The sequence below is a fragment of the Mustela putorius genome, unplaced genomic scaffold, assembly GCF_011764305.1.
Source record: "Mustela putorius furo isolate JIRA1106 unplaced genomic scaffold, ASM1176430v1.1 tig00000081_pilon_pilon_pilon, whole genome shotgun sequence".
NCBI classification, from domain to species: domain Eukaryota; kingdom Metazoa; phylum Chordata; class Mammalia; order Carnivora; family Mustelidae; genus Mustela; species Mustela putorius.
Window position 1 is genome coordinate 605,434 of NW_025421272.1, and position 22,205 is coordinate 627,638.

At 46.4% G+C, this 22,205-nt stretch overlaps 2 protein-coding genes across 3 annotated transcripts; one reads left to right on the top strand and one right to left on the bottom strand.

Annotated features, from left to right (window-relative positions):
* Positions 1-7,351: 7,351 nt before the first annotated feature.
* On the bottom strand, positions 7,352-16,146 carry DUSP18 (dual specificity phosphatase 18). Its single transcript, XM_004766419.3, has 2 exons — positions 15,769-16,146; positions 7,352-13,126 (listed from the first exon to the last, which is right to left on the bottom strand). The coding sequence occupies exon 2, from the start codon at positions 13,055-13,057 to the stop codon at positions 12,491-12,493; it is 567 nt and encodes a 188-aa protein (XP_004766476.1). The 5' UTR covers positions 13,058-13,126; positions 15,769-16,146; the 3' UTR covers positions 7,352-12,490.
* Positions 16,147-16,176: 30 nt separating this feature from the next.
* On the top strand, positions 16,177-22,205 carry CUNH5orf52 (chromosome unknown C5orf52 homolog). 2 transcript variants are annotated; one of them, XM_045064637.1, is made up of 3 exons: positions 16,177-16,672; positions 17,693-17,801; positions 20,825-22,205. In XM_045064637.1, exons 1-3 carry the CDS (start codon positions 16,350-16,352, stop codon positions 21,020-21,022), a joined length of 630 nt encoding a protein of 209 aa, XP_044920572.1. In that variant the 5' UTR covers positions 16,177-16,349; the 3' UTR covers positions 21,023-22,205. The 2 variants fall into 2 exon arrangements, with proteins under 2 accessions (XP_044920572.1, XP_044920626.1); XM_045064691.1 differs by having other exon boundaries at positions 16,177-16,570.

Genomic DNA, 22,205 nt, shown 5'->3' on the forward strand with positions numbered 1-22,205 from the left:
GGGTTTGTAATGAGATCGCCATCTTAACAAATGTTGTTCAGGGAAATTTCCAGGACCACGAGCATGTCACTATTTCTCTGACAGGGGTATAATGAACTTCACAGAAACTTCTTAAGCCAAATTTAATTCTTTAATTCACCATAAAGAAAGAAAGAAATTCTGTACTTTTAAAGTTGGAAGGTTAAAGGTTCATAAAATCACAGAGACCTGGAATCCCTGCTCCAAGCCAGGATGTTGGGCTGTGAGAATCATTTCATTCTTCCCTATTACTGCATAATACTAAAGCTCCCACATGACCTACTTTTCCTAGGTTGTTTGAGTCAAGGATCACCCTACTGAGTCTGAAGGAACAGAGTGAACTACTTGGGAAAAGGACTTGGACCCTCTCAAGAGCCCTCAGTCTCAACCTCTTCCTCTTAGGATGTGAATTCCTTTTTTTTCCTTTTTAAATATTTTATTTATTTATTTGACAGAGATCACAAGTAGGCAGAGAGGCAAGCAGAGAGAGAGAGAGAGGGAAACAGGCTCCCTGCTGAGCAGAGAGCCAGATGTGGGGCTCGATCCCAGGACCCTGAGACTATGACCTGAGCCGAAAGCAGAGGCTTTAACCACTGAACCACCCAGGTGCCCCAGATGTGAACTCTTTTGATCCTACCACAACCAATTCAGAAAATTAAAAAGAATAATTTAAAAAGGAGGATCCAGGGGCACCTGGGTGGCTCAGTGGGTTAAGCCACTGCCTTCAGCTCAGGTCATGATCTCAGGGTCCTGGGATCGAGACCCGCATCGGCTCTCTGCTCAGCAGGGAGCCTGCTTCCCTCTCTCTCTCTGCCTGCCTCTCAGTCTACTTGTGATTTCTCTCTGTCAAATAAATAAATAAAATCTTTAAAATAAATAAATAAATAAATAAATAAATAAAAAGGAGGATCCAAAACTATATTTTCTCAACTATGAAAAAAAAAATGCATGGAAGGAAATATACCACTATACCAAAATGTTGACTTGGTTATTGCTTCAAGATAGTGTTACAGATAGACTGTATTTGTTTTTCTTTTTCCACAAATGGGCATATATCTTTAAAAATAAATTTCTTAGGGTTCCAATTCTGAGTAAGATAGAGTAAGCATCATCTGTCCTTCCCCCAAACGCAACCAAAAACATGGGACTGAATGGAACAGCTTTCTGAGGACTTGAAAAATGAAATGGTAGCAGGTGGTTTGGGGAAGGGAATCAGAACTTGAAGTATAAACAATCTGGCAGTGAGCTTCCTGTTTTGTTTTTTGTTCCTGTATCTCCTGGCCTGGTCTCAAAGGCAGCATGACTCCTGGAACTGTGCACAGGGCATGGAAGAAAAAACTCCAAGAAGCCCTATCTTCCTGGTCTGAGGAGTAGAAAGAAGGGCCCCTTTAGGACAAAGTAAGAGAACCCTCCCTTTTTTTCTTTTTCCCTTTACTCTTCTTTTGCCCTACTCTCAGGCAAGCCTCGTACTTAAGTTAAAATTCAGGGCAAGGGTGCTTGGGTGGCTTAGTGGTTAAGCGTCTGCCTTTGGCTCAGGTCATGATCCCAGGGTCCTGGGATTGAGTGTCCTGTCCCCCCCCCCCCCCCCCCCCCCCCCCCCCCCCCCCCCCCCCCCCGTCCCCCCCCCCCCCCCCCCCCCCCCCCCCCCCCCCAACCTCCCCCCCCCCCCCCCCCCCCCCCCCCCCCCCCCATCCAGCTTCCTCCCTCCACCTCCTCCCCCCAGAAGCCTCCTGCTCCACCAGAAGCCTATTCTCCCTCTCCCTCTCCCACTCCTGCTTGTGTTCCCTCTCTTGCTGTGTGTCAAAAAAAATTAATAAAATAAATAAATAAACAAACTCAGGGCAGCAACAAGGGCAGGAGCAGCTGGGAAAGCACCTAAAATCCTGAGGGGAATCCTTCCCTTGGACCAAAAGAGCCTTGTTCTAAAAAGTGTGTATGGAGGGAGGGAGCGCGGGTCAGGGGAAGGAATTCCCATTGCCTTTTCTGTCTTTGCCTGGCTCCAGAGCAGACCCAGCCACAGAATGTCTGCAGCAGAGCAGGGAAGCCAAAGGCTCTGATTTCCACATGGAGGACCTGGGGATAGGTAGCCTTGAAGACTCCAAAATGTGGGGGAGATCCTGGAGAGGAAGGAGCTGGGGAAATGGAGCCTAAAAAGTTGCATATGAACTGCCAGGCTCTAGGCATGGATCTGAGTCTAAACAGTATTCCAGTGACTTTCAGAACTAAACTAGGGAGACCACCCAGACTGGCCCCTGGGTGGTACAGAATTAGGATAGATCTAAAGTACATTGCCAAAGTTTGGAAAATTGAACTGACACTGGAACTATGGCCCTTTGAATGACATTCTTTTTCTTTAAGATTTTATTTATTTCTGGGATGCCTGGGTGGCTCAGTCGGTTAGGCCACTGCCTTCAGCTCAGGTCATGATCCCAGGGTCCTGGGATCGAGTCCTGCATTGGGCCCCTTGCTCGGCAGGAAGCCTGCTTCTCTCTCCGCCTCTGCCTGCCACTCTGCCTGCTTGTGCAATTTCTCTCTCTCTCTGACAAATAAATAAATAAATAAAATCTTAAAAAAAAAGATTTTATTTATTTCTTCATGAGAGACAGAGAGAGAGTGAGAGGCAGAGGGAGAAGCAGGGGAGTCTGATGCAGGACTCGATCCCAGGACCCCAGGATCACAGCCAGAGCCGAAGGTAGATACTTAACCGACAGAACCACCCAGGTGCACCAGCTGTGTAGATTTGAAAGATCTTACTGGCTTTATTCAATGATTCATGGATCTGGCAGCATTCAAACTACCAGAAAGAAAGAAGCTCCAAGGAGCTGTACAAAATGAAAGACTTTTTTAAGCAGAAGGGATTAGGTATAAGGAAGTTATTTTAGGCAAAAAAGTGGGTAGATTACTGCAAGGTTATTTTTCTTTAGGGGATGTCAAGGATCTATCAGGCAGGTTATCTAACGAGTGCTAATCAAGCAACTCCTTTTTTTTTTTTTTTTTTTTTTTTGTCAGAGAGAGCAAGCACAGGCAGACAGAGTGGCAGGCAGAGGCAGAGGGAGAAGCAGGCTTCCTGAGAAGCAGGCTTCCTGCTAAGCAAGGAGCCCGATGTGGGACTCGATCCCAGGATGCTGGGATCATGACCTGAGCCAAAGGCAGCCATTTAACCAACTGAGCCACCCAGGCGTCCCTTTTATTTTATTTTTTTAAAGATTTCATTTATTTCTGTGCACCTGGGTGGTTCAGTCATTGAGCATCTGCCTTTGGCTCAGGTCAGGATCCCAGGGTCCTGGGTTCGAGCCCCACATCAGGCTCCGTGCTCCGCAAGAAGTCTGCTTCTCCTTCTGCCACTCTCCCTGCTTGTGTTCCCTCTCACAGTGTCTCTCTGTCTCTGTCAAATAAATAAATAAAATCTTTTAAAAAAAGAAAAAAGAAACACCCTGTTTCATCTTTTAAAAAAAGATTTTATCTATTTTTGAGAGAGAGAAAAAGAGCACACAGGAATGGGGGGGGGCAGAGGGAGAAGGAGACTCCCTGCTGAGCAGGGAGCTCAATGTGGAGCTTGATCCCAGGATCCTGGGATCATGACCTGAGCCTAATGCAGATGCTGAACTGACTGAGCCACCCAGGCATCCTGATCAGGCAACTCCTGATAGACTGGTTTGAAATTCCATTTCTGGTAGGGCCAAAACTGTAATTAATTTAAGTCTCAGTTTGGTGGCATGAGGCTTAGCATAAATGACTCCATTTTGTGCTCATAGTCTTTGTAAGGACCTATTTAGCCAGAGGGCTTCCATCCGTTAAACAATTACCTTGTTATTTAACCCTTAAACTGTCCCTGCTCCCCTTCCCCCAGGGGACTTACTTAAAAACAAGTCCTAGAAACCAGCCCCAGGTAACAAAGCCCAAATACCAGGGTGGGTCAGGCCAGGTGGAGACATCCGATCAGTGGGGGGGGATGTATACTGTCTCCCGAGTTACCAAGGAGTATGGGCCCCACCCTCTGGACGGCTTTTGGGCACCAATTCTGACCAAGGTGATAGGTTAATTCAAACATCTACTAGGGTAAATTGTAATTCAGTTGGTCACCTAGCATGACTGTGCAGCTTTCTTTGTGTGTTATAATTTCATTGACCACCCATGTGTGGTCAGGCCCAACCACATGGCCTTTCCCCTTAAAAGCTAGTCTGTGAAGCAGAGAGAGGTGGCCCTCTCTTGTAAGAGGTGCGGCCCTGAATATTCGGTCTGATTCTTGATGCTTGGTGCGGAATAAAGCTTTGCTTGACCTTCGCTTTATATCAGTCTCGCTCCATTTAATCACGGACCATTATTGGGGGACCTAACAGTCTTGTTTTTAACAGTCCACAGGAGGCAGATCAGAACTGAACCTCAGTGGGTCAACTGCCTCCTAAAACAAAACTCATCATTTTCCATAGGATTTAACCAACCCAGAGTCTCAAAACATAATATTGAAAATGTTTAGGATATAATTAAAATTACTCTCCATACAAAGAACCAGATAAGTCTGAACACTGAGATGACCTAGATGGAATTATGGGAAAAAGACTTTACAAATGAAAAGATAAAATGATTTAGCAGAAAGACAGAAGATACAGAAAATAACCAAATAGAAAACTTAAAACTAAGAAATTATATTCATCAAAATTTGAAAATATCAGGGCACCTGGGTGGCTCAGTAGGTTAAAGCTTCTGCCTTCGGCTCAGGTCATGATCCTGGGGTCCTGGAATGGAGCCCTGCATCGGGCTCTCTGCTCAGCAGGGAGCCTGCTTCCTCCTCTCTCTCTGCCTGCCTCTCTGCCTACTTGTGATCTCTGTCAAATAAATAATTAAAATATTTTTAAAAATTGTTTTTAAAATGTCCTGAATGGCCTTGATGAGGGAGCAGGAGGCTGGCTGAGGACAAAGCAAGAGCTGGCGCCTTGCTCACCCCCCCCCCTTCCATCCGCTCCCCTCCATAGGTGTGGCATTCCTCAGGCACCCCTGACTGCCATAAAATGATAAATAGTTAACTTGCTAAGATCACAGTCCTGCAAGACAGGAGTCTCCCTTGGTTTGCAAATGTCCTTGAGATTTACAAACAAAGAAGTTACCTTATCAATAGCCCAAATTCCAAAGACACAGAACTCAGTTTCTCAAGCCTAATGTCACCCTCCCCTCCATAAAAACCGAAGGAGGTGGAGGTAGAAGGAAAAGTAAATAAAGTTAAATTTCTTCTAAACCTAAATCTCATTAACAAGGATGCTTGATGGCAGGAATGTAACATTCCACCAGGAGACTCTCAATTGTCTTTACTTGATAGTAACTAAGCCTTCAATACCCTGATAGTATTCTTTGCCCCAATAGCCCTTCTGAATACCCCTTTGTCCTCACCTACCCAACTCCTGCGTATATAACCAACCACCCCTCACAACCCGGGGCAGCCGCAGCTCTTCCTGCCCACGGGTCCTGTCCCCGTGCTTTAATAAACCACCATTTTGCACCAAAGATGTCTTAAGAATTCTTTCTTTAGTCGTCGGCTCCGAACCTCCTCACCCCACCGAACCTGACTTAGGTTCTGGGACTTCATCAGCCTTAGTAGCAGAATAGAGATAATAGAGGGAACTCTGTGAACTTGAAGATAGATCAATAGAAATTAACTGTGACAGTCAGAATGCCTATTCCTTTCAAAGATGTCCCTGCCATATTTCCTAGAAACAGTGAGTGTTACTCTACATGACTTTGTAGATCTAATTGAGGGTATGGACTTTAAAATAAGTATTATCTGGATTACTGGGCAGGCCTAACCTAATCACACAAATCCTTAAAACCAGAGAATTTTCTCTGGCTAGATTCAGAGAGATACAACAGAAAGAAAAGTCAAAGGTATTCAAAGTGTGAGAGGGACTCAACCCCCTTGATAGCATTTGAAGGAATGTGGGCAGCTTCTAGGAGAAAAGATTAACCAGCTGATAGTAAGGAAATGGAGTCCTTTGTCCTACAACTACAAGGAACTGAATTCAGTCAACAACCTCAAAAAGCTTGGAAACAGAATCCTTCCCAGAGCCTCCAGTAAGAAAAAACACACGTGATTTCAACCTTATGAAACATCTTGACTTTGGCCTGTGAGACCCTAAGCAAAAGATTCAGTCAAGCCGAACCAGACTTCTGACTGACAGAAATTGTGAAATATGAATAGGTATTGCTTTAAGTGGCTAAGTTTATAGTAATTTGTTATAGCAGGTAGATAAAACTAATACATTATCCATTGAACATCAGAGGAAAGTGGTTAAGATATTAATTCTAAATAGATTCTAAAATGTTAAGTATGTATATTATCTAGTGTCACTTCTAAAAAGTTAAATATGTAATTAAATAGAAAATTAAAATGGAATACTTTAAAAATATTGAATAGTCCAAAAAAAAAGGCAGGAAAAAGTAAAACAGAGGACAAGCAGAAAACAAAATGGCAGACCTAAATCCAAATATTGATAATTTTGGTCTAAATGCACCAATTAGAAGACAGATTAGACATGTTTAAAAAGCCCCAACTATATGGTATCTACAAGAAAACCATTTAAAAAAAATTATTTATTTATTTGAAAGAGAGAGTATGAGAGAGGGAGCAATCACAAGCAGGGGGGAGGAGCAGAGGGAGAAGTAGGTTCCCTACTGAGCAGGGAGCCCCATGTAGGCCTCAATCCCAGGTCCCCGGATCATGACCTGAGCTGAAGGCCGGTGTTCAACAAACGGGGCCACCCAGGCACCCCTCTTTTTTAAAATTTTTATTTTTTAATTAATTAATTAGTTTATTTGAGAGAGAGAGAGACAGATGAGAGAGCACACAAGCAGGGGGAGTGGCAGAGGGAGAGGGAAAAACAGGCTCTCCGATGAGCAAGGAGCCTGATGTGGGGCTTGTGACCCAGACCAAAGGCAGACTTAACTGACTGAGCCACCCAAGTGCTCCAAGAAACCCATTTTCAATCTAACAATACAGTGGATTCAAAGAAAAAGGATGTAAAAAGATGTATCATGCAAATACTACTTAAAAGAAAACTAGAGTGGCTATTAGTCATATCAGGCAAAGTAGACTTCAAAAAATTAAGAAGGGTAAAGGGACACTGCATGTTGAAAAAAGGTCAATTTACAGTAAAGACATAACAGTCCTCAATAAGTATGTACCTAACAAAAAAACTTCAAAATACATGAGACAAAAGATTAAGAGAAGTGAAAGGAGGTATAGGCAAATCCATATTTAAGTATTTCCTACACTCTTCTCTCGGTAATCAATAGACCAAGTAAACAGAAAAACAAGGTATAAAAGAATTGAAACCACCATCAGTCATCATCAATCAATAAACTGATTTTTATTGACCACCCTATCCAAAATGATGTTTTTTTCCTCAAGTGCACATGAAACGTTCACCAAGATAGACCACATCCTACATGGTAAAGTTAACATTAACAAATTTAAAGAAATAAAATCATACAACTTATGTCCTCTGATCATGATGTAATTAAATAGAAACCAGTAACAGAGAACTAGTGGTAAAATTTACAATACTTAGAAATTAAACTATACACTTCTAAGCAATACATGGGTAAAGGAGAACATTTCAAGAGAAATTAGAAAACATTCTGAAATGAACAAAAATGAAAATGCAGTATATAAAAATTTGTGGGAGGCAGGTCTAAAATCAATAATCTAAGTTTCTACCTTATGAAATTAGAAAAGAGAACAAGATACATTTGAAACAAGCAGAACTGAAAAAAAATAAAGAACAGAAATCAATGAAGTAGGGAAGGGAAGAACAATAGAGAAAATAAAAAACATGGTAGGTAATTGTTTAAAAAGATTTTAAAAACTAGTAAACCTGTAGACAAACTAACAAAGAAATAAAGAGAGAAGACAAATTATCATCATTAAGAATGAAAAGATATTTCTGTGGACCCTGCAGATAATTAAGATAATAAGGAATACTATAAATAACTCTATGTGCATATATTTGACAACCTGGATGAAATGACACTATTCCTGAAAATTCACAAAGTACCAAAACTCATCCAAGATGAAATAGATAACTTAGTCATTTTAACTATTAGAAGAATTGAATTCATTGTTAAATCCTTATGAAAAAGAAGTGTCCAGGTCCCAAGGGCTTCACTGGTGAATTCTACCAAACATTTAAAGGAAAAATAACACCAATTCACACATCTCTTACAGTAAATAGAAGGGGAGAAAATACTTTCTTACTCTTCCCTAACTGCCTTAATAAAGGGCTTCCTTAACTACAAAAAGCCTATAGTTAACATCACAATCAATGGTAAAAGATGGAACACTTTCTAAGATCAAGAATAAAGCAAGAATGTCCATTTTCATCATTCATATTCATCATCATACTGGAAGTCATAGCCAGTGTAATAAAATAATAAATCAAAGACATTCTGATTGGAAAGGAAGAAATAAAACTATTTCTATTTGCACACGACAAGATTGTCTATATGTAGATTGCCAAGGATTCTACAAAAATGCTCTTAGCAGGGTCACAGGATACAAAGTCAATACACAAAAATCAATTACATTTCTATATAATACCAACAACCAACGATTGGAAACCAACATCAAAATTATTTTTCACAGTGCTCTCCCTCAACTGAAATACTTAGGAATAAATACAGTATAATACATTAAGATTTATATGCTGAAAACCACAAAACACTGATGAAAGACATCAAAGACCTAACTCAATGGGGAGATATACTATATTCATGGATTGGAAGATTCAACAGAGTAAAGGTGGCAGTTCTCCCCCAAACTGGACAAAAGATTTAATACACTTTGAATTGAAATCCCAGTAGGAGTTTATATTTGTTGTTGCTGTTACAGACAAGTTGGTTCTAAAATTTATGTGAAAGACAAAGAAAGTAGAATAACCCAAACAATCCTTTTAAAAAGAAAATTGGAGGACTCACTATCTGACTTTAAAATTTACTATAATGCCAAGGTAATCAAGATAGTGTGGGATTGGTGAAGAGAAAGACATATATATCACACAGAATAAAGAGTCCAAAACAGTCCTACAGAAAGAAGCAAGGCAGCTCAATAAAGGACTCAACAAATGTAGCTGAAACCATTAGACATCTATATGAAAAAATATGAGTCTCAAACTAATATTCACACCTTATACCAAAGGATCATAAAAATAAGTGAAAAATTTTGACCCTCAAATCTTAACATTGGAGAGAATCTTTGTGCTCTGGGGTTAGGCAAAGAGTTCTTAGATATGAAGTAGAGTCCACAGATATTGTTGGGTCAGCGTTTCCGGGAATGCAGGAGGAACAACAGAAATAACCGCAGGGGCCTCCATCTTCTAGCCCCCTCCCCGCCTTTCCTTAACCCTTGACCCTCCTGCCAAAAGGGTCACTCTCAATAGGTAACCCAATACCTATGCAGGAAATAGGAGTTTCAAGAGCCCTTACCCCATACCCTCTGGTCACCAAATACCTTACCATATATGGATGTGAGCCCATGCTCTGCCTTGGCCTGATAAAAGACCCCCCGCCTGACACCCACCCAGTTCGACTTCCACTTCCTCACCTCCCCTTTTCCGAGTTGCAGAACCTCGCAGGAGAGTGCCCACCTCCTCCCGGTATGACTTTCCTGGCTCCCCTTCTCCAGAGCCCTGAAACTTCCCTGGAGAGTGCCTTTAATAAATCTTGCCTTGCACCTACCTCATCTGGTGTGTTTACCTCACCTGCGAAACTTTACAGATATGAAGAACAGTCCATAAGAAGAAAAACTGGCAAGTTGCTCTTCATCAAAATTAAAAACTTTGCTCTGTAAAAAATACTTCTAAGAGAAATGAAAAGACAAGCTAGACTGGGAAAAAATATTTACAAATCTGTATCTGACAAAGGACCTGTATCCAGAATGTATAAAGTGCTCTTAACACTCAAGAGTAAGAAAACAGCCTAATTTTAAAATGGACAAAAGAGTTGAACAGACACTTCACCAAAGAGGGTATGTAGAAGGCAATGAACCACACAAAAAGATGCTCAGCATCATTAACCATTAGGAAAATGCAATTTAAAACCACAATGAACTGGTACCACACACCTATCAGAATGGCTAAAATAAAAAATATTGGCAGTACCAAATACCAGTGAGAAAGTGGATAGGATGCAAAACATACAGGCACTCTGGAAGTCTGGTAGTTTTTCATAAAGTTAAACAGAACCTTTACCATATAACCAACAGATCAATCCCACTTTTTAGGCATATACCCTAGATAAATGAAAACTTATGTTCACATAAAAACCTACGTACAAATGTTTGTAGCAGTTTTATTTAAAAATTTCCCAAACTGGGAACCACCCAAATATCCTTCAATGGGTGAATATTAAAATGAACTGTGGTTATCCATACAATGGAACACTGCTTAGCTATAAAAAGTAAAACGTATGATTCTCAAAGACATAGTGAAAGCAGCCAGTTACATCCAGAAGTTACATCTTCTATGATGCTATGTATGTGACGTTCTGGAAAAGGCAAATTTATAGGAACAGAGATCAGTTTGGTATGTGCCAGAGGCCTGGGGCAGGGCAGACGTTTGAATACAAACGGGTGGCATAATTTTGTGGGTGATGGAACTGCCCTGTGTCCTGATTGCAGAGGTAGTTACACAAATGTGTTAAAACAGAACTGTACATACAAAAAAGTTAATTTTATGGTATGTTAATTCAAAATTTTTAAAAATGAAGTTAAAATATGTCCCAACCAATTTCTCTTTGAAAAGACTATGAAAGAAATTTTCCATCTGGGTTTCTTCCAGAAAGGCTGCTTTGCACCAGCCCTGTTGTTTGTGGGTCTGTTTATTCACCTGTAAAACAAGAAGTCTAAAGCAGGGATTTTCCTTCTCCCTTGCACCCTAAAATTACACCCCTGGGCATGCCCTTTATGGAAGTGGGGATGGGATAGGTTTGGAGGGAGAAGGCATTTGGCTTCCACTGGGCTCTGGACTCCCAGAGCTGTTGTGCTTTTGTCTGTCTCATATATTGTTGGTCTGAAAACCTCTGGATTAGATTAGTTGGTCTTGAGTCAGGCCTCAAGCCCCTGGGGGGGGGTTTGAAAAATCCTGGATTTCTGGGCTTATAGGTGGGGCCCATTCATTTGTTCCCATGGACCCCAGAGGTTAGCCAGCACTGGCATTAATGGTCAGCAATCTAAACAAGGCCTTTTGGGGGAAGCTGGAAGTGTGCTCCTTGCTCTAGGACCCCCAGTCATTCGTGGATTAAACACAATATAAACTCTGAAAAGGCTAAAAAGTCCAGGCCTCTTCTAAGGTAGGGTCTGAAAAGCCTTTAAACCACATTTTTCCCCCACAGGATGACTTTTTGGAAGAGCACTTTGTAAACAAGTGAAGGGCTGTGCACAAATGTGGGGAAATGCCATCGTGAGGATGACCACACTGACCCAGGCCAGCAGGGCCAAAGCATCATTCGTGTCAAAAGTTGCTACCCTAAGCACCTACCCTGTGCCAGGCCCCGTGTTAGGGATCTTTGAACCTCCATGGCAATGCTGTGATTTCCAGAAAGGGCTGTCATTGCTTGGACAGATGAGAAAGCTGAGGCACCAAGAAGTCTGAATCCCATGGGGAGGAGGTGACAAGGCCAGGTTCTGGTCTGCAGCTCTAGCCTTGCAAATCAGTACCTGGGAGAGGAATGCCTGAAACCTGACATCAGGCCTGCTCTCCACATGTGCCCCCCAGAAGGAAGCTAATGCCACCTTCCGTCAAGGGCTGGCAGGGGACTGCCAAGGGTACTTTGAGACCTTGCCATGTACCACAGCACTCAAAATCGAAACTATTTTTTTTTAAATTCTTATACTGTGGAATGCTTTCTTTGCAAACTATGTCATGTGTAAATCCCATCCAGAAAACCAGAGTTGGAGCCCTGTGGGTTGAAGGTGGAAGCAGGGTTGGCCTGGGCCCCCAAGACTCCCAGAGAACCACCCAAAGGCCACTTACCTAGTGGGTTGGCCCACTTACTGTGACGCCACGATGCTTAAGGCTCTGGCTTTGGGTTTAAAAGAATTTAATGGAACTGTGGCTGACTCATTCCTGGGTTAGTCGGTATGGGCGAGGGCAGCAGGATTCCAGGCTTGCCAAATGCTTTAGGTGCTAGTCTATCTGGCCTGGGCACTTGCCTCACTCTTCCCCTCTGGCCAGCAGCCATGACCTGTCACTCACAAGGGTAGGAAACTTCTCTGCACCCCTGTATGGTTAGTGGAGTTAATCTTTGAAGATAGGGATAATAAGATTAAAAGCTACAGCACCTTTCCTTTTTTTCCTGGCCCTTATGAAAGGCCTCATCTGTTTTTTTTCTGTATCAGCAGAAGTGAAATGTTTACATTCAGGTCTGGGTGGAGGGTCCACAGCAGATCTGCACCCTTGACCTGAGTGTGGGGGGCTGGCAGGATGGCTCACAGAGGAATCATCAAACAGACCTCCTTCTCGTAGATGTCAGGGATCACTCCCATTGGGGAGCTGACCATGTGCACGGTGTTCTTGCCGAACAGCTGGAACTCGTAGTGGACGAGCTGCTCCCAGAAGCCATGGTTGGGCCGGATGATGGGCCGGCATGACCTGGTCCATGCGTGGGCATCCCGCAGGGACATGGCGTGGTACTTCATGAGGTAGGCGAGGCAGAGTGCGGCAGAGCGGCTCACTCCAGCGGCACAATGCAGCAGTGTGCGGCCCTGCTTCACCTCCACGCTGTGGATGTGGTCAGCAATGGGATCAAAGAAGTCACAAAGACGTGAGGTGGGGGTGTCGGCCACAGGTACCTGTATGTACTGGATGTCCTCGTATAAGGTATTTACCACTTCGACCGAGACGTTGATGACCGTGGTGATCTGGTTGCTGGCGAGCAGGAGCTTGTTGTTGGCAGCTGCCCCATTGCTGATGTACAGGCTGCTGGTGATCTGGGAGAGGCCGCTGACCGAGGGCTGCCGGAACTGAACCGGAAAGGGACACGGGGGTGCTGTCATCGGGCCAGGGGGTCAGCGGCCAGAGAGGCACAAAGGCTACATCTTTCTGTTGGGTTGTGCCATGGAAAACTGCAAGGAGGAAGAGAATGGTTGGAGAGCAGGAGCCCAGCTGGGCCGGAGAGCCAACACCAGGGGATTTCTGGGATATGGATGGTTGGGTCTATAACAGGATCCCCAAGGCGGTCCCCTGACCATCACAGCAGAGCTACCCTGAAATCTGATCTCCAAGTCTGGAAGTCAAGGCTGCCCTTGAGGGGCTCCCCATCTCCAGCTGGGCAGGCTGACTTGTGTCAATCAAACACAAAGGCCCTGGCCTCTCTGTCTAGGTTCACACAGCCCTCCTCTCCCTTTAAGTGGGAGCCCCTTGCACAGTCTTGTTTCTGTTCTGACGTTATGCTCAAATCATAAGACTCTGAAGCAGTGACATGAGGAGTCACTGGTAGTATAAGAGAGAGGAGGGTCTCAGCTTCCCAGCTCCAAGAACCCTCTGAAGAAAGTGAGGAAACCCTCACTTTCCCTGTGAAAGTGACCTCAAATTATAGAGTCCTATATCATTAACCAAGCTCCTGCACCTTGCCTCTAAGGAGAGTGCCTAGGGAGGAAGGCAACTGACAGCTTCCTGAGGCCAGCATGAGGGACACTATAGCAGCTCCCAGAGCAGCAAAGGGGCCTCAGGTAGACAAGCTGTACCAGCATGATGCTGTGTGCTGCAGGGCTGTGGCAATGCACCCAGGGAGGGGGACAACCCTGCTTTCTCCTAAGAAATCCCAGGCCCTTCACTCTCCCCGTCTTAAGCAAAGCTGCAAAAATAGCACAGTTTCCCCTACTCCACTGAAACAGGAGTATTCAGACTTAGAGCACAATTCTCAAGGCCAAATGGCAGTCTTCATCAGGCAGAGACAAACAAGGAGCAGAATTCTGTTCCTCTGCTTAATATATTTCAGTGGCTGTCCACGGTCAGGACAGTGAGATAGAGCCCCTTAGCTTTATTGTCAAGGCCATTTGTGGTCTGGCTCGTGCCCATCACTAGCCTCTTTTCCTCCATCCTAAAGGGCCTTGGCTATGCCGAGCAATTTGCAGTGCCATATGGATACCTGGTCCTCCCTGGCCCAGGGCCTTTGCCTTTGCTGCTCTCTTGGCCCAGAACCCTCTTTCCCGACAAGTCTACCAGACTCTGATCTGTTTCATTCAGCAGAGGACTTGGGATCTTAGCTAAGGGTCACTTTCTGAGGGAAACCTTTTGGATCCATACCCCTCCCCGAGGTTTAATAAGTCCTTGCTCCAGGCTTTCTAAGTCCTATGTGCTCTGCTTCCTACCACTTCCTAAAGACGTAGTTTTTGTCTTGATTCAGGATTCACTGGGAATTTGGGATTCTACTAGGATTTGCTGTAACTGTCTTTACTCTTACTGATAAATATGTGTTGAATGAGGAATGACTTCAATAGCCACGACTCTGCCATCTCAGAGATCTTCTGGGGAGAATGAGTTTCCTGGCCTTGTTTGTCTAGAATTTGGGGTAAGAGCTTGGTGGAGGGGAGGGTGGTTCCTTAGCTGCTGGAGAAGAAGGCCAAAGGCTACATAGGAAATCCTACCAGCCAATGCCCCGGAGTCAAATGCATCAGGCTCACCCCAGGAAGGCCAGATGGGGCTGTTTGCCTAAAGTCATGTGGGGGCAGAGAAAAGCTCCCCAGCTCAGCTGAAAGCCTAATACTAAGGGATGTCCCATCACTCAAAATAATGGATCCTTGTCACCCAAAAAACCCAGAGAAGAGTGGACCAAGGGTCCCCCAAAATAGTGCCCAGTGGGCAACAGGAATAGAGGAACTGCTATTCAGCACAGTGACAACAAGTGTGCAGAGACACTTCTCTTGAAGGTGAGGGTAGTGATGCGAGAAGAGACTTTCTCATGCTAGTCAAGTGATATTTATCAGGCTCTGTATTAGGTGCTGGGGATACTGAAATGTACAAGACAGTCACAGCCCCTTCTTTCACAGAGCTCAAAGTCTAGTGGGAGAGACAGACATTAAATGGCAATTATAGGCACAACAGAGCTGGAAAATAGGATTAACAGTGCCTGTCTCATAAGGATCATCTGAGGATGGAAAGAAGTAACCCGAGGTAAAGTGTGTGACACAGGACCTGACACAGAATAAGCCCTTATAAACATCTAACCATTCTTGCTGGTGTTAGGGACATTGAAATGTAGGGCTTTATGGGAGTGAAGAATAAAGGGATTTATTTCAGGCTCCGGGCCAGGGAGTTGCAAGGATTGCCTCAAGAAATGAAACGAAGATCTGAAGAACATTTAGTGTGTGGGGGAGGGTGGTGGCGGTTAGTTTCACCATTTTATAGCTTACAAAGCCTTTGGCTTCCTTCATCTGGTTCGATCTTCAAGCCGACATAATAAGTGTCTATGGTTAATATCTCCACTTTACACACGGGAAAGTGAGGTAGAGAGGAGACAAGGAAATGTCTCGGGTCACAAAGCAAGGTCCGAAAGCTGGTCTTTCTAGTCTCACTACGTGTGGGAAAAGTCGGCAAAGACCGCGGGGCGTTCATTAATCCCAGGTTATAAGCGTGGAAAGAAGTCCACGGCTTGACAAGAGCAAAGAGCCACTCCCACGGGTGAGCCCGCCGGGTTTCCTGGGGAGTTGACGCAGGAATGGGCTCCCTCGCCTGCTGGATGTCAAGACCACCCCCACAGTCTTACCTCTCTCCCGTGGGCGGGAGGGCAGGTTCGTTCAGAAATCAATCGCGCCCGAAGCCTCGGGTGAGGGTCTCGGGGAGACAGAAGATCGGTCACCATCTGGGAGCCACAATCCCCCGCTGCCCAGCGCTCTGGTTTCCATAGCAATGGTCCCTCCTCGCAGGGAGGAATCCGCTGTGCCGGGTCTTCTGGAAACCCCGGTCTCGTCTCGGTTCCCTGGAGCTGCCCCGCCGGGTCTTACCCCGTTACCCGCCCCGCGATCACGCGGGGGCCACATGAGTCCTGGCGGAGAAGTAGAATCAGCTCAGCGCGCGGCAGCCGGCTCCACCTCGGCCAGCCAGTCTCCACGGCAACGCGCCGGGCTGCAACCACGGCGGCTGCCGAGGGACAATCCTGCTGCGTCCTCAGCCTCCTAGACTCCGCGCATACGTCCCGCCCCAAGGTCCTACCTTCCGTCACGCGTCTCTCGGGCAACGCGTTTTGCTCTGCGCGCCGGGTGGGCCCAGGGATTCACTCAGCTTCCGCGCGCTCGCCCTCCGAGCTTGGCTCAGGCTCTGGCTCGCTTGGCCGAGTCGTTCTCTAGCATGGTAGACTCGGCTGCCAAGCAGTCCAGGCCCTCGGTCACATGGAACCTGGGCTCGCCATCAGTTTCATTGGCCTCCCAGGCGACCACCAGTTCCGGCACCACCACGACCTTGGCCTCCCGGCACGTTAGATTCATCAGCCAACCCGAAATCCACGTAGCGACCCAGCCGCAGATCTGCTTCCTGCGGCCGCGGACCGCGCAGCAGCCGGTGCTCTTCAGGTTCGGCCCTGGTGCCCAGGGCTTTACCAGATCCCCGTTCCTCCAGCGGCCCTTGGGACCTCGGCCTTGGTTCCCCCGGAGCCCCGAGCACTTCACAGCCGGGTACTCTCTTAAACCCCAAGCGAGCCAGGCTCCTTCCCAGTGCAGCTCCTCGCACCCTCTGGAGCCTGGGAACCCAAACGCCCTCAGCAGCCTCTTTAACTGACCGAGCCACTCAGGCACCCCAGAAAGATAGTATTTTTTTTAAAAAAAGATTTCATTTATTTATTTGACAGAGATCACAAGTAGGCAGAGAGGCAGGCAGAGAGAGAGAGAGGAGGAAGCAGGCTCCCCGCTGAGCAGAGAGCCCAATGCGGGGCTCAATCCCAGGACCCTGAGATCATGACCCGAGCCAAAGGCAGAGGCCTCAACCCACTGAGCCACCCAGGCACCCCTGGCATTATCCATTCTTGACCAATTCTTCATTTTGGCCAAATTTTTACCTCTGGTTTTACCTAGGGCACCTGGCTCCAGTCCATACCTCCCCCAACCCCTCCCATCCCATCTTAGGAAGACTCCTCAAACCTCTTTCCACCACAAACTTGGCCTCACTTTTCTAAACTTCTTCCAAAACCCTCTTCCCTTAGAATTCCTTCTTCCCTTAGGATTCCCCTATTAACCAGCCTAACCTCCAGCCCCCCTTTGCCCTGCTTCCTCTGATCCCTCCCCCTGCCAAGTGCCAAGCACATGCTCCCCACTTAACCCCAATCAAATTTGTCCCTCTGCACCCTACCATACAGCTTTTGCTCTTCTTTGAGACCCCCCACCTCCTGTTTCATCATATTTTTTCTTCTTAAGCTGGCTGCTTCTGAGGACAGTTCTTTTTTGTGGACTGCTGTGGGCCTTTCAGAATGACTTTTCCTCTCAGCATCCAGAAAATACCCGTTTAGTAACATTTTCTGCAAGAAGCAGCCTAGGTCTACTCCCTGCTCCTCTGACAATTATGACAACTGTGCTTCTGTGCTTCTCCTATGAATCCTGGGAAAGCCTCAGTCACTCCCCACAGACCCCATCAAATCAGTCCCTGTCCTAGCCTGGGCCCCAGCCATCTCACCCTGTGCCACTTTTCCCTCCCACTTCCAGCCTAATGAATTCTAGCGAAGCAGCGGTGAAAAAGTTTTTACCCAAGAGTAACTTATCTCGGGTGATTATTCGTGACAACCTCAGTGCACAACGAATCTATGAGATGGAGGTAAGGTCATCAAAGATTTTGCATTAGGGGCGCCTGGGTGGCTCAGTGGGTTAAGCCGCTGCCTTCGGCTCGGGTCATGATCTCAGGGTCCTGGGATCGAGTCCCGCATCGGGCTCTCTGCTCAGCAGGGAGCCTGCTTCCCTCCCTCTCTCTCTCTCTCTCTGGCTGCCTCTCCGTCTACTTGTGATTTCTCTCTGTCAAATTAATAAATAAAATCTTTAAAAAAAAAAAAAAAAGATTTTGCATTAGAAGGTGTTTGTGGCTTGACCCATGTTCACTTTACTCTCCCCAGTAGCCTGGGCTGGGGTGGGGGGGGGGGAAATCACAGATTTTAGAGTCATTAAATGCATCCTTAGAGGCTGCTTGGGATAGGCACTGTTTTGGGCACTAGGAAGAGGCTGGGGAACACGATGGACTGTGAGAATGTATTAATTTCTTTAAGTGGAGCAGGAAGCCCAGATTTGAGTTGCTGCCCCCTTCTTGACTCTGTTGACCTCTCTCCATGTTCAGGGCCAAATCTAGATGGGACTGTGAGATTCTGACATTAAAAAGAGTAGAAAAGGCTCAAGAGATGGTGCTAAAGCCTCTTAAACGCCAAAGAGACCAAAAGAACAGGGGTCTGGGTGTTCCTTCCTCTGCTAAACTTCAGTGGCATGATGTTGTGGAAAGGGAATGGACTTGGCAATGGATGAGAGAGCTTTGTATGACCTCAGGGGATGACATTTCCTCCAGGACTCCCTTTTCTCATTTGTAAAACAGGATCTATTAGGATCCTCTCAGTTGTAGGTGACTCAAACTGAACATGAACTAGTGCAAGCAGAATAGAGAACAATGTGTTTACGTCATCAGGATGGGTAGGGCAAGGTCACCAATATTTGGGATGAGAGGAGCCAGGGACTCCAGTACCATCGGAGGTGTCTTCCACTTCCCCTTTGCAACTTTTTTCTGTGTCGTTGTGCATGTTGGCATCATCATCAGGCTGGCTGTCCCCAGTGAGTGTGGCCACAGGAAACCCTGGCCTGTAGCCTAGAAAGGAAATGGAGTGCTTCCACTCTTGGCTCACACTGGACAGATCCTGGAGAAACTCCAGTTGGCCCAGGGTGTCTCACTGGCCCATCCTTGCCCCAGTCAGTGTGGCCAGGTGGTGTGGGCTCTTTTGATTGGCCCAGGAGGGATTGGCCAGTTTCTATCACCAGCAGGGGAGGGGATGTTCTATCCCTGGCAAGTGGGCTGAGGATCTGTGAGATGCTATAACTGGAGACTCTCCTGAGGTGCTTTATATGAACCAGAGGGCTGTGCCCCCCTCCAGGCATCCAGAAGTTCTCCTTTTTTTTTTTTTTTAAGATTTATTTATTTATTTGACAGATTACAAGTAGGCAGAGAGGCAGGCAGAGAGAGAGGGGAAAGCAGGCTCCCCGCTGAGCAGAGAGCCCGACGAGGGGCTCGATCCCAGGACCCTAAGATCATGACCCAAGCTGAAGGCAGAGGCTTAACCTGCTGAGCCACCCAGCCGCCCCCAGAGTTCTCTTTTTAACACTATATTGAGCCCTTATGTGTTTTAGGTATTTAACATCCATATGTACTATGTATTATGTATTATTTTATTTTTTAAATATTTTATTTATTTATTTGACAGAGATCATAAGTAGGCAGAGAGGCAGGCAGAGAGAGAGAGAGGAGGAAGCAGGCACCCTGAGATCACGAACCGAGCCAAAGGCAGAGGCTTAACCCACTGAGCCACCCAGGCACCCAATGTATTATGTATTATTAATAGTTCAGGAAATTGAGGCTCTGAGAGACGGAGTAACTTCACTAAGGTCACACAATGCATCACTGTAGATTTGCAAACCTGGGTCTGACTGACATCTTCCCTGAAGGGTAAAGACTGTCTTCTCCTTGTTTGTAGACCTGGTGATTTGCTGAGGGCCCAGCCTGTAGGAGCTCAGTGGCTAGGACGCCTGAGTGGCAGCATGGCGGTGTTTCTGTCTTGCTCCCGAAAGTGCTCACATGAGAAGAAGAGGCAGCTGTAGCTAGCTACTGGTTTCTCAGGACCTTGACAAGAACCCCTAAAACCCTGTGTCTTGGGAATCATCCGAGCACACTCTGAGAACACACCCATCCCCCCTCTTCATTCCTTGTTCCCAAGATCCACTTAGGTTCTTGGCTCAGGCTTTGTTCCCTTTCTCAGATTATCATGGCAACCCTGACTGACCTTCATGGAGCTCTCCTTTGTTTACATGGTGCTGGGTTCTGAGACGCTGTCTGGGCTTAGAATCCCCAGGAGAGTTTGCAAAAATGTCAGCTCCCAGGATCACCTCTCACCTGGTTCTGTTTTCACATGCGCATCCTTCGAAACCCAATCCCAATTTATAAGTCAGCCCTCCACGAGGCTTTTCTCCATATCTCCCTTCTTGGAGTTCTGTACTTCCTGTAGGGATGTGTCACTCTCTGCCTCACTTAGAAGTGTTTGGGCACGTGCCCGACCTTCCTGACTACGTTGTAGTTGCTCTGAAGACCCGCAGCTGATTTTTTTAGTGTCCATTTCACAGCTAGCTGTTTGGAATAAGCAAATGAGTGAGCAAGATGAAGGATGTGCCTTCCTAGCGCTTACAGTCTTGGAGACAGGACAGAAATGATATGCTAGACAAAATAAATGAGGTCCATGTGATGTAGGGAATGTCAGAGACAATGTGTGGGAAGCACTAAGTGAATCATAGGCTCTAAGGATCCTTCCCCACCCCCACAGCTCTTTCTGACCAGTTTTCCAATAGAGATGTTGAGGTCCAACTCAGGCCCCTGGGCTGCAGACTGTCAGAGGTACCGTAAGGATTATGCAGTTCCATGTCCACATTTTACAAAATAGGGAAACGGAGGCTCACTAGGAGTCAATCTATTTAGGGAATATTGAGTCCACCCAGCCCATTTTCCACCACCTCGGCAGCACAGGTGTCTCACTTTCTGTGAAGTAGCCTCTTCATCCTCACATCAGCTCTGTTTTGTTTTTGTTTTTGTTTTTTTTTAAGATAAGAGCCTCAGACAAGACCAAGAGAAAGATGAGCCATTTGTATGACCACCTGAAGAAAAAGTTCATGATAGACCAGCTCAGGAAGCTGGGGCGCTGGAGACGGGAATCCATGACCATCCAGCAGTACCTGGATAGCATCCGCCTGTACAAGGTCCACTTCAAACTCCAGCGTAACAAGAAAAGCCAGCCACCCTAGTCAAGGCGGAATGATCTTCCCCCCATGTTCAAGACGATGAGAGGCTGTGGGCGGTGACGGCAGAAATCACCCACCTACACCACCGTAGAACTACAATAAAATGAGACCAGCGGACCGTGGAGCGCAAATGCTCTCAGCAAGTGTAATACTCCTTGCCCTGCCCCACCACTCCATACGTTCTGGTGAAGGCAATGCTGACGGTCCTGTAGCTGCCTGATTGGGAGGAGGCCCAATCGAGCCTGGGCTTCCAATGTTAAGGCCAAGATCGAGCTTTGGTACCCATGTGTCTGAACTGAAATGTCAGGCCAACTGTCCTGGGACAGGGTGTGGTACCTTAGATGGGAAGGATTCAGTAGTGCGACTGGCTAGTGGCGAGGGGTCAAGGTGAGGCATCGGACAGACCTAGGTTCAGTGCTCTATCTGCCACTGTGTGACTTTGTAACATCTCTGAGCCTCTGGTTCCTTATCTAAAAGAATGGGGTGGTAGTGAGGGAACCTGCCTCCTGGAGCCAGTGTGAGGATGTGGAGTGCTTGGGCCAGGGCCCTTCGTTGCGGATGGCTCTGATCCTGATGGCTCTCGATGGCTTCCAGCCTTGCCAGTCCCCACTTCCTGGCCTCCCTGCTATCCCGACTACACCCTGACAGTCCCCACGTTGTCCCTTTACATGCACAGGCCCCTCATCCAACATACCCCTCCAGCCCCCCAAGGCTCCCAGGAAACTCTTCATTCTTCAAAGTTTATCTCAATGCTATTTTCTGCACAAGTTTTTGGATCTCCTTCTGCTTCCTGCCTGCCCTTCCCCCAGCCTCCCCTGCCTTTGTCACATGGGTTTCCTCTCCCCTCTGAACTTGGATTTCCCAGGGTGGCTTCATTCTGCCTTGTGTGGTAGAACAAGAACATTTGGGCATTTGTCCAGGCCCCTAATTAGATGGTACAGTCTTTGAGAGCAGGGACCAAGGATCCTCCAAGATCCAGTCCAGGCCTCTCCCTGGACACTTCCCCCACGAGGCCTCAGTAGAAAAGGCCACTCCTTGCTGTGCCCACTCCTCTGTCTGCACCGGGTTTGTGGTTCGCCATTTCTTGTTTGCTCACTGTCTCCCTGACAATGTGAATGTCTTAATGGCGAGGATGCCAACTTACTCATCTGTAACCACAATGCCTAGTAAACGGAGTTGACACTGA

Coding starts and splice junctions, on each gene's coding strand:
- DUSP18 (XM_004766419.3), bottom strand. CDS start 13,057: ATGACAGCACCCCCGTGTCCCTTTCCGGTTCAGTTCCGGCAGCCCTCG.
- CUNH5orf52 (XM_045064637.1), top strand. CDS start 16,350: ATGGTAGACTCGGCTGCCAAGCAGTCCAGGCCCTCGGTCACATGGAAC. Junction 16,673..17,692: donor CCCGAGCACTTCACAGCCGG/GTACTCTCTTAA, acceptor TCCCACTTCCAG/CCTAATGAATTCTAGCGAAG. Junction 17,802..20,824: donor AACGAATCTATGAGATGGAG/GTAAGGTCATCA, acceptor TTTTTTTTTAAG/ATAAGAGCCTCAGACAAGAC.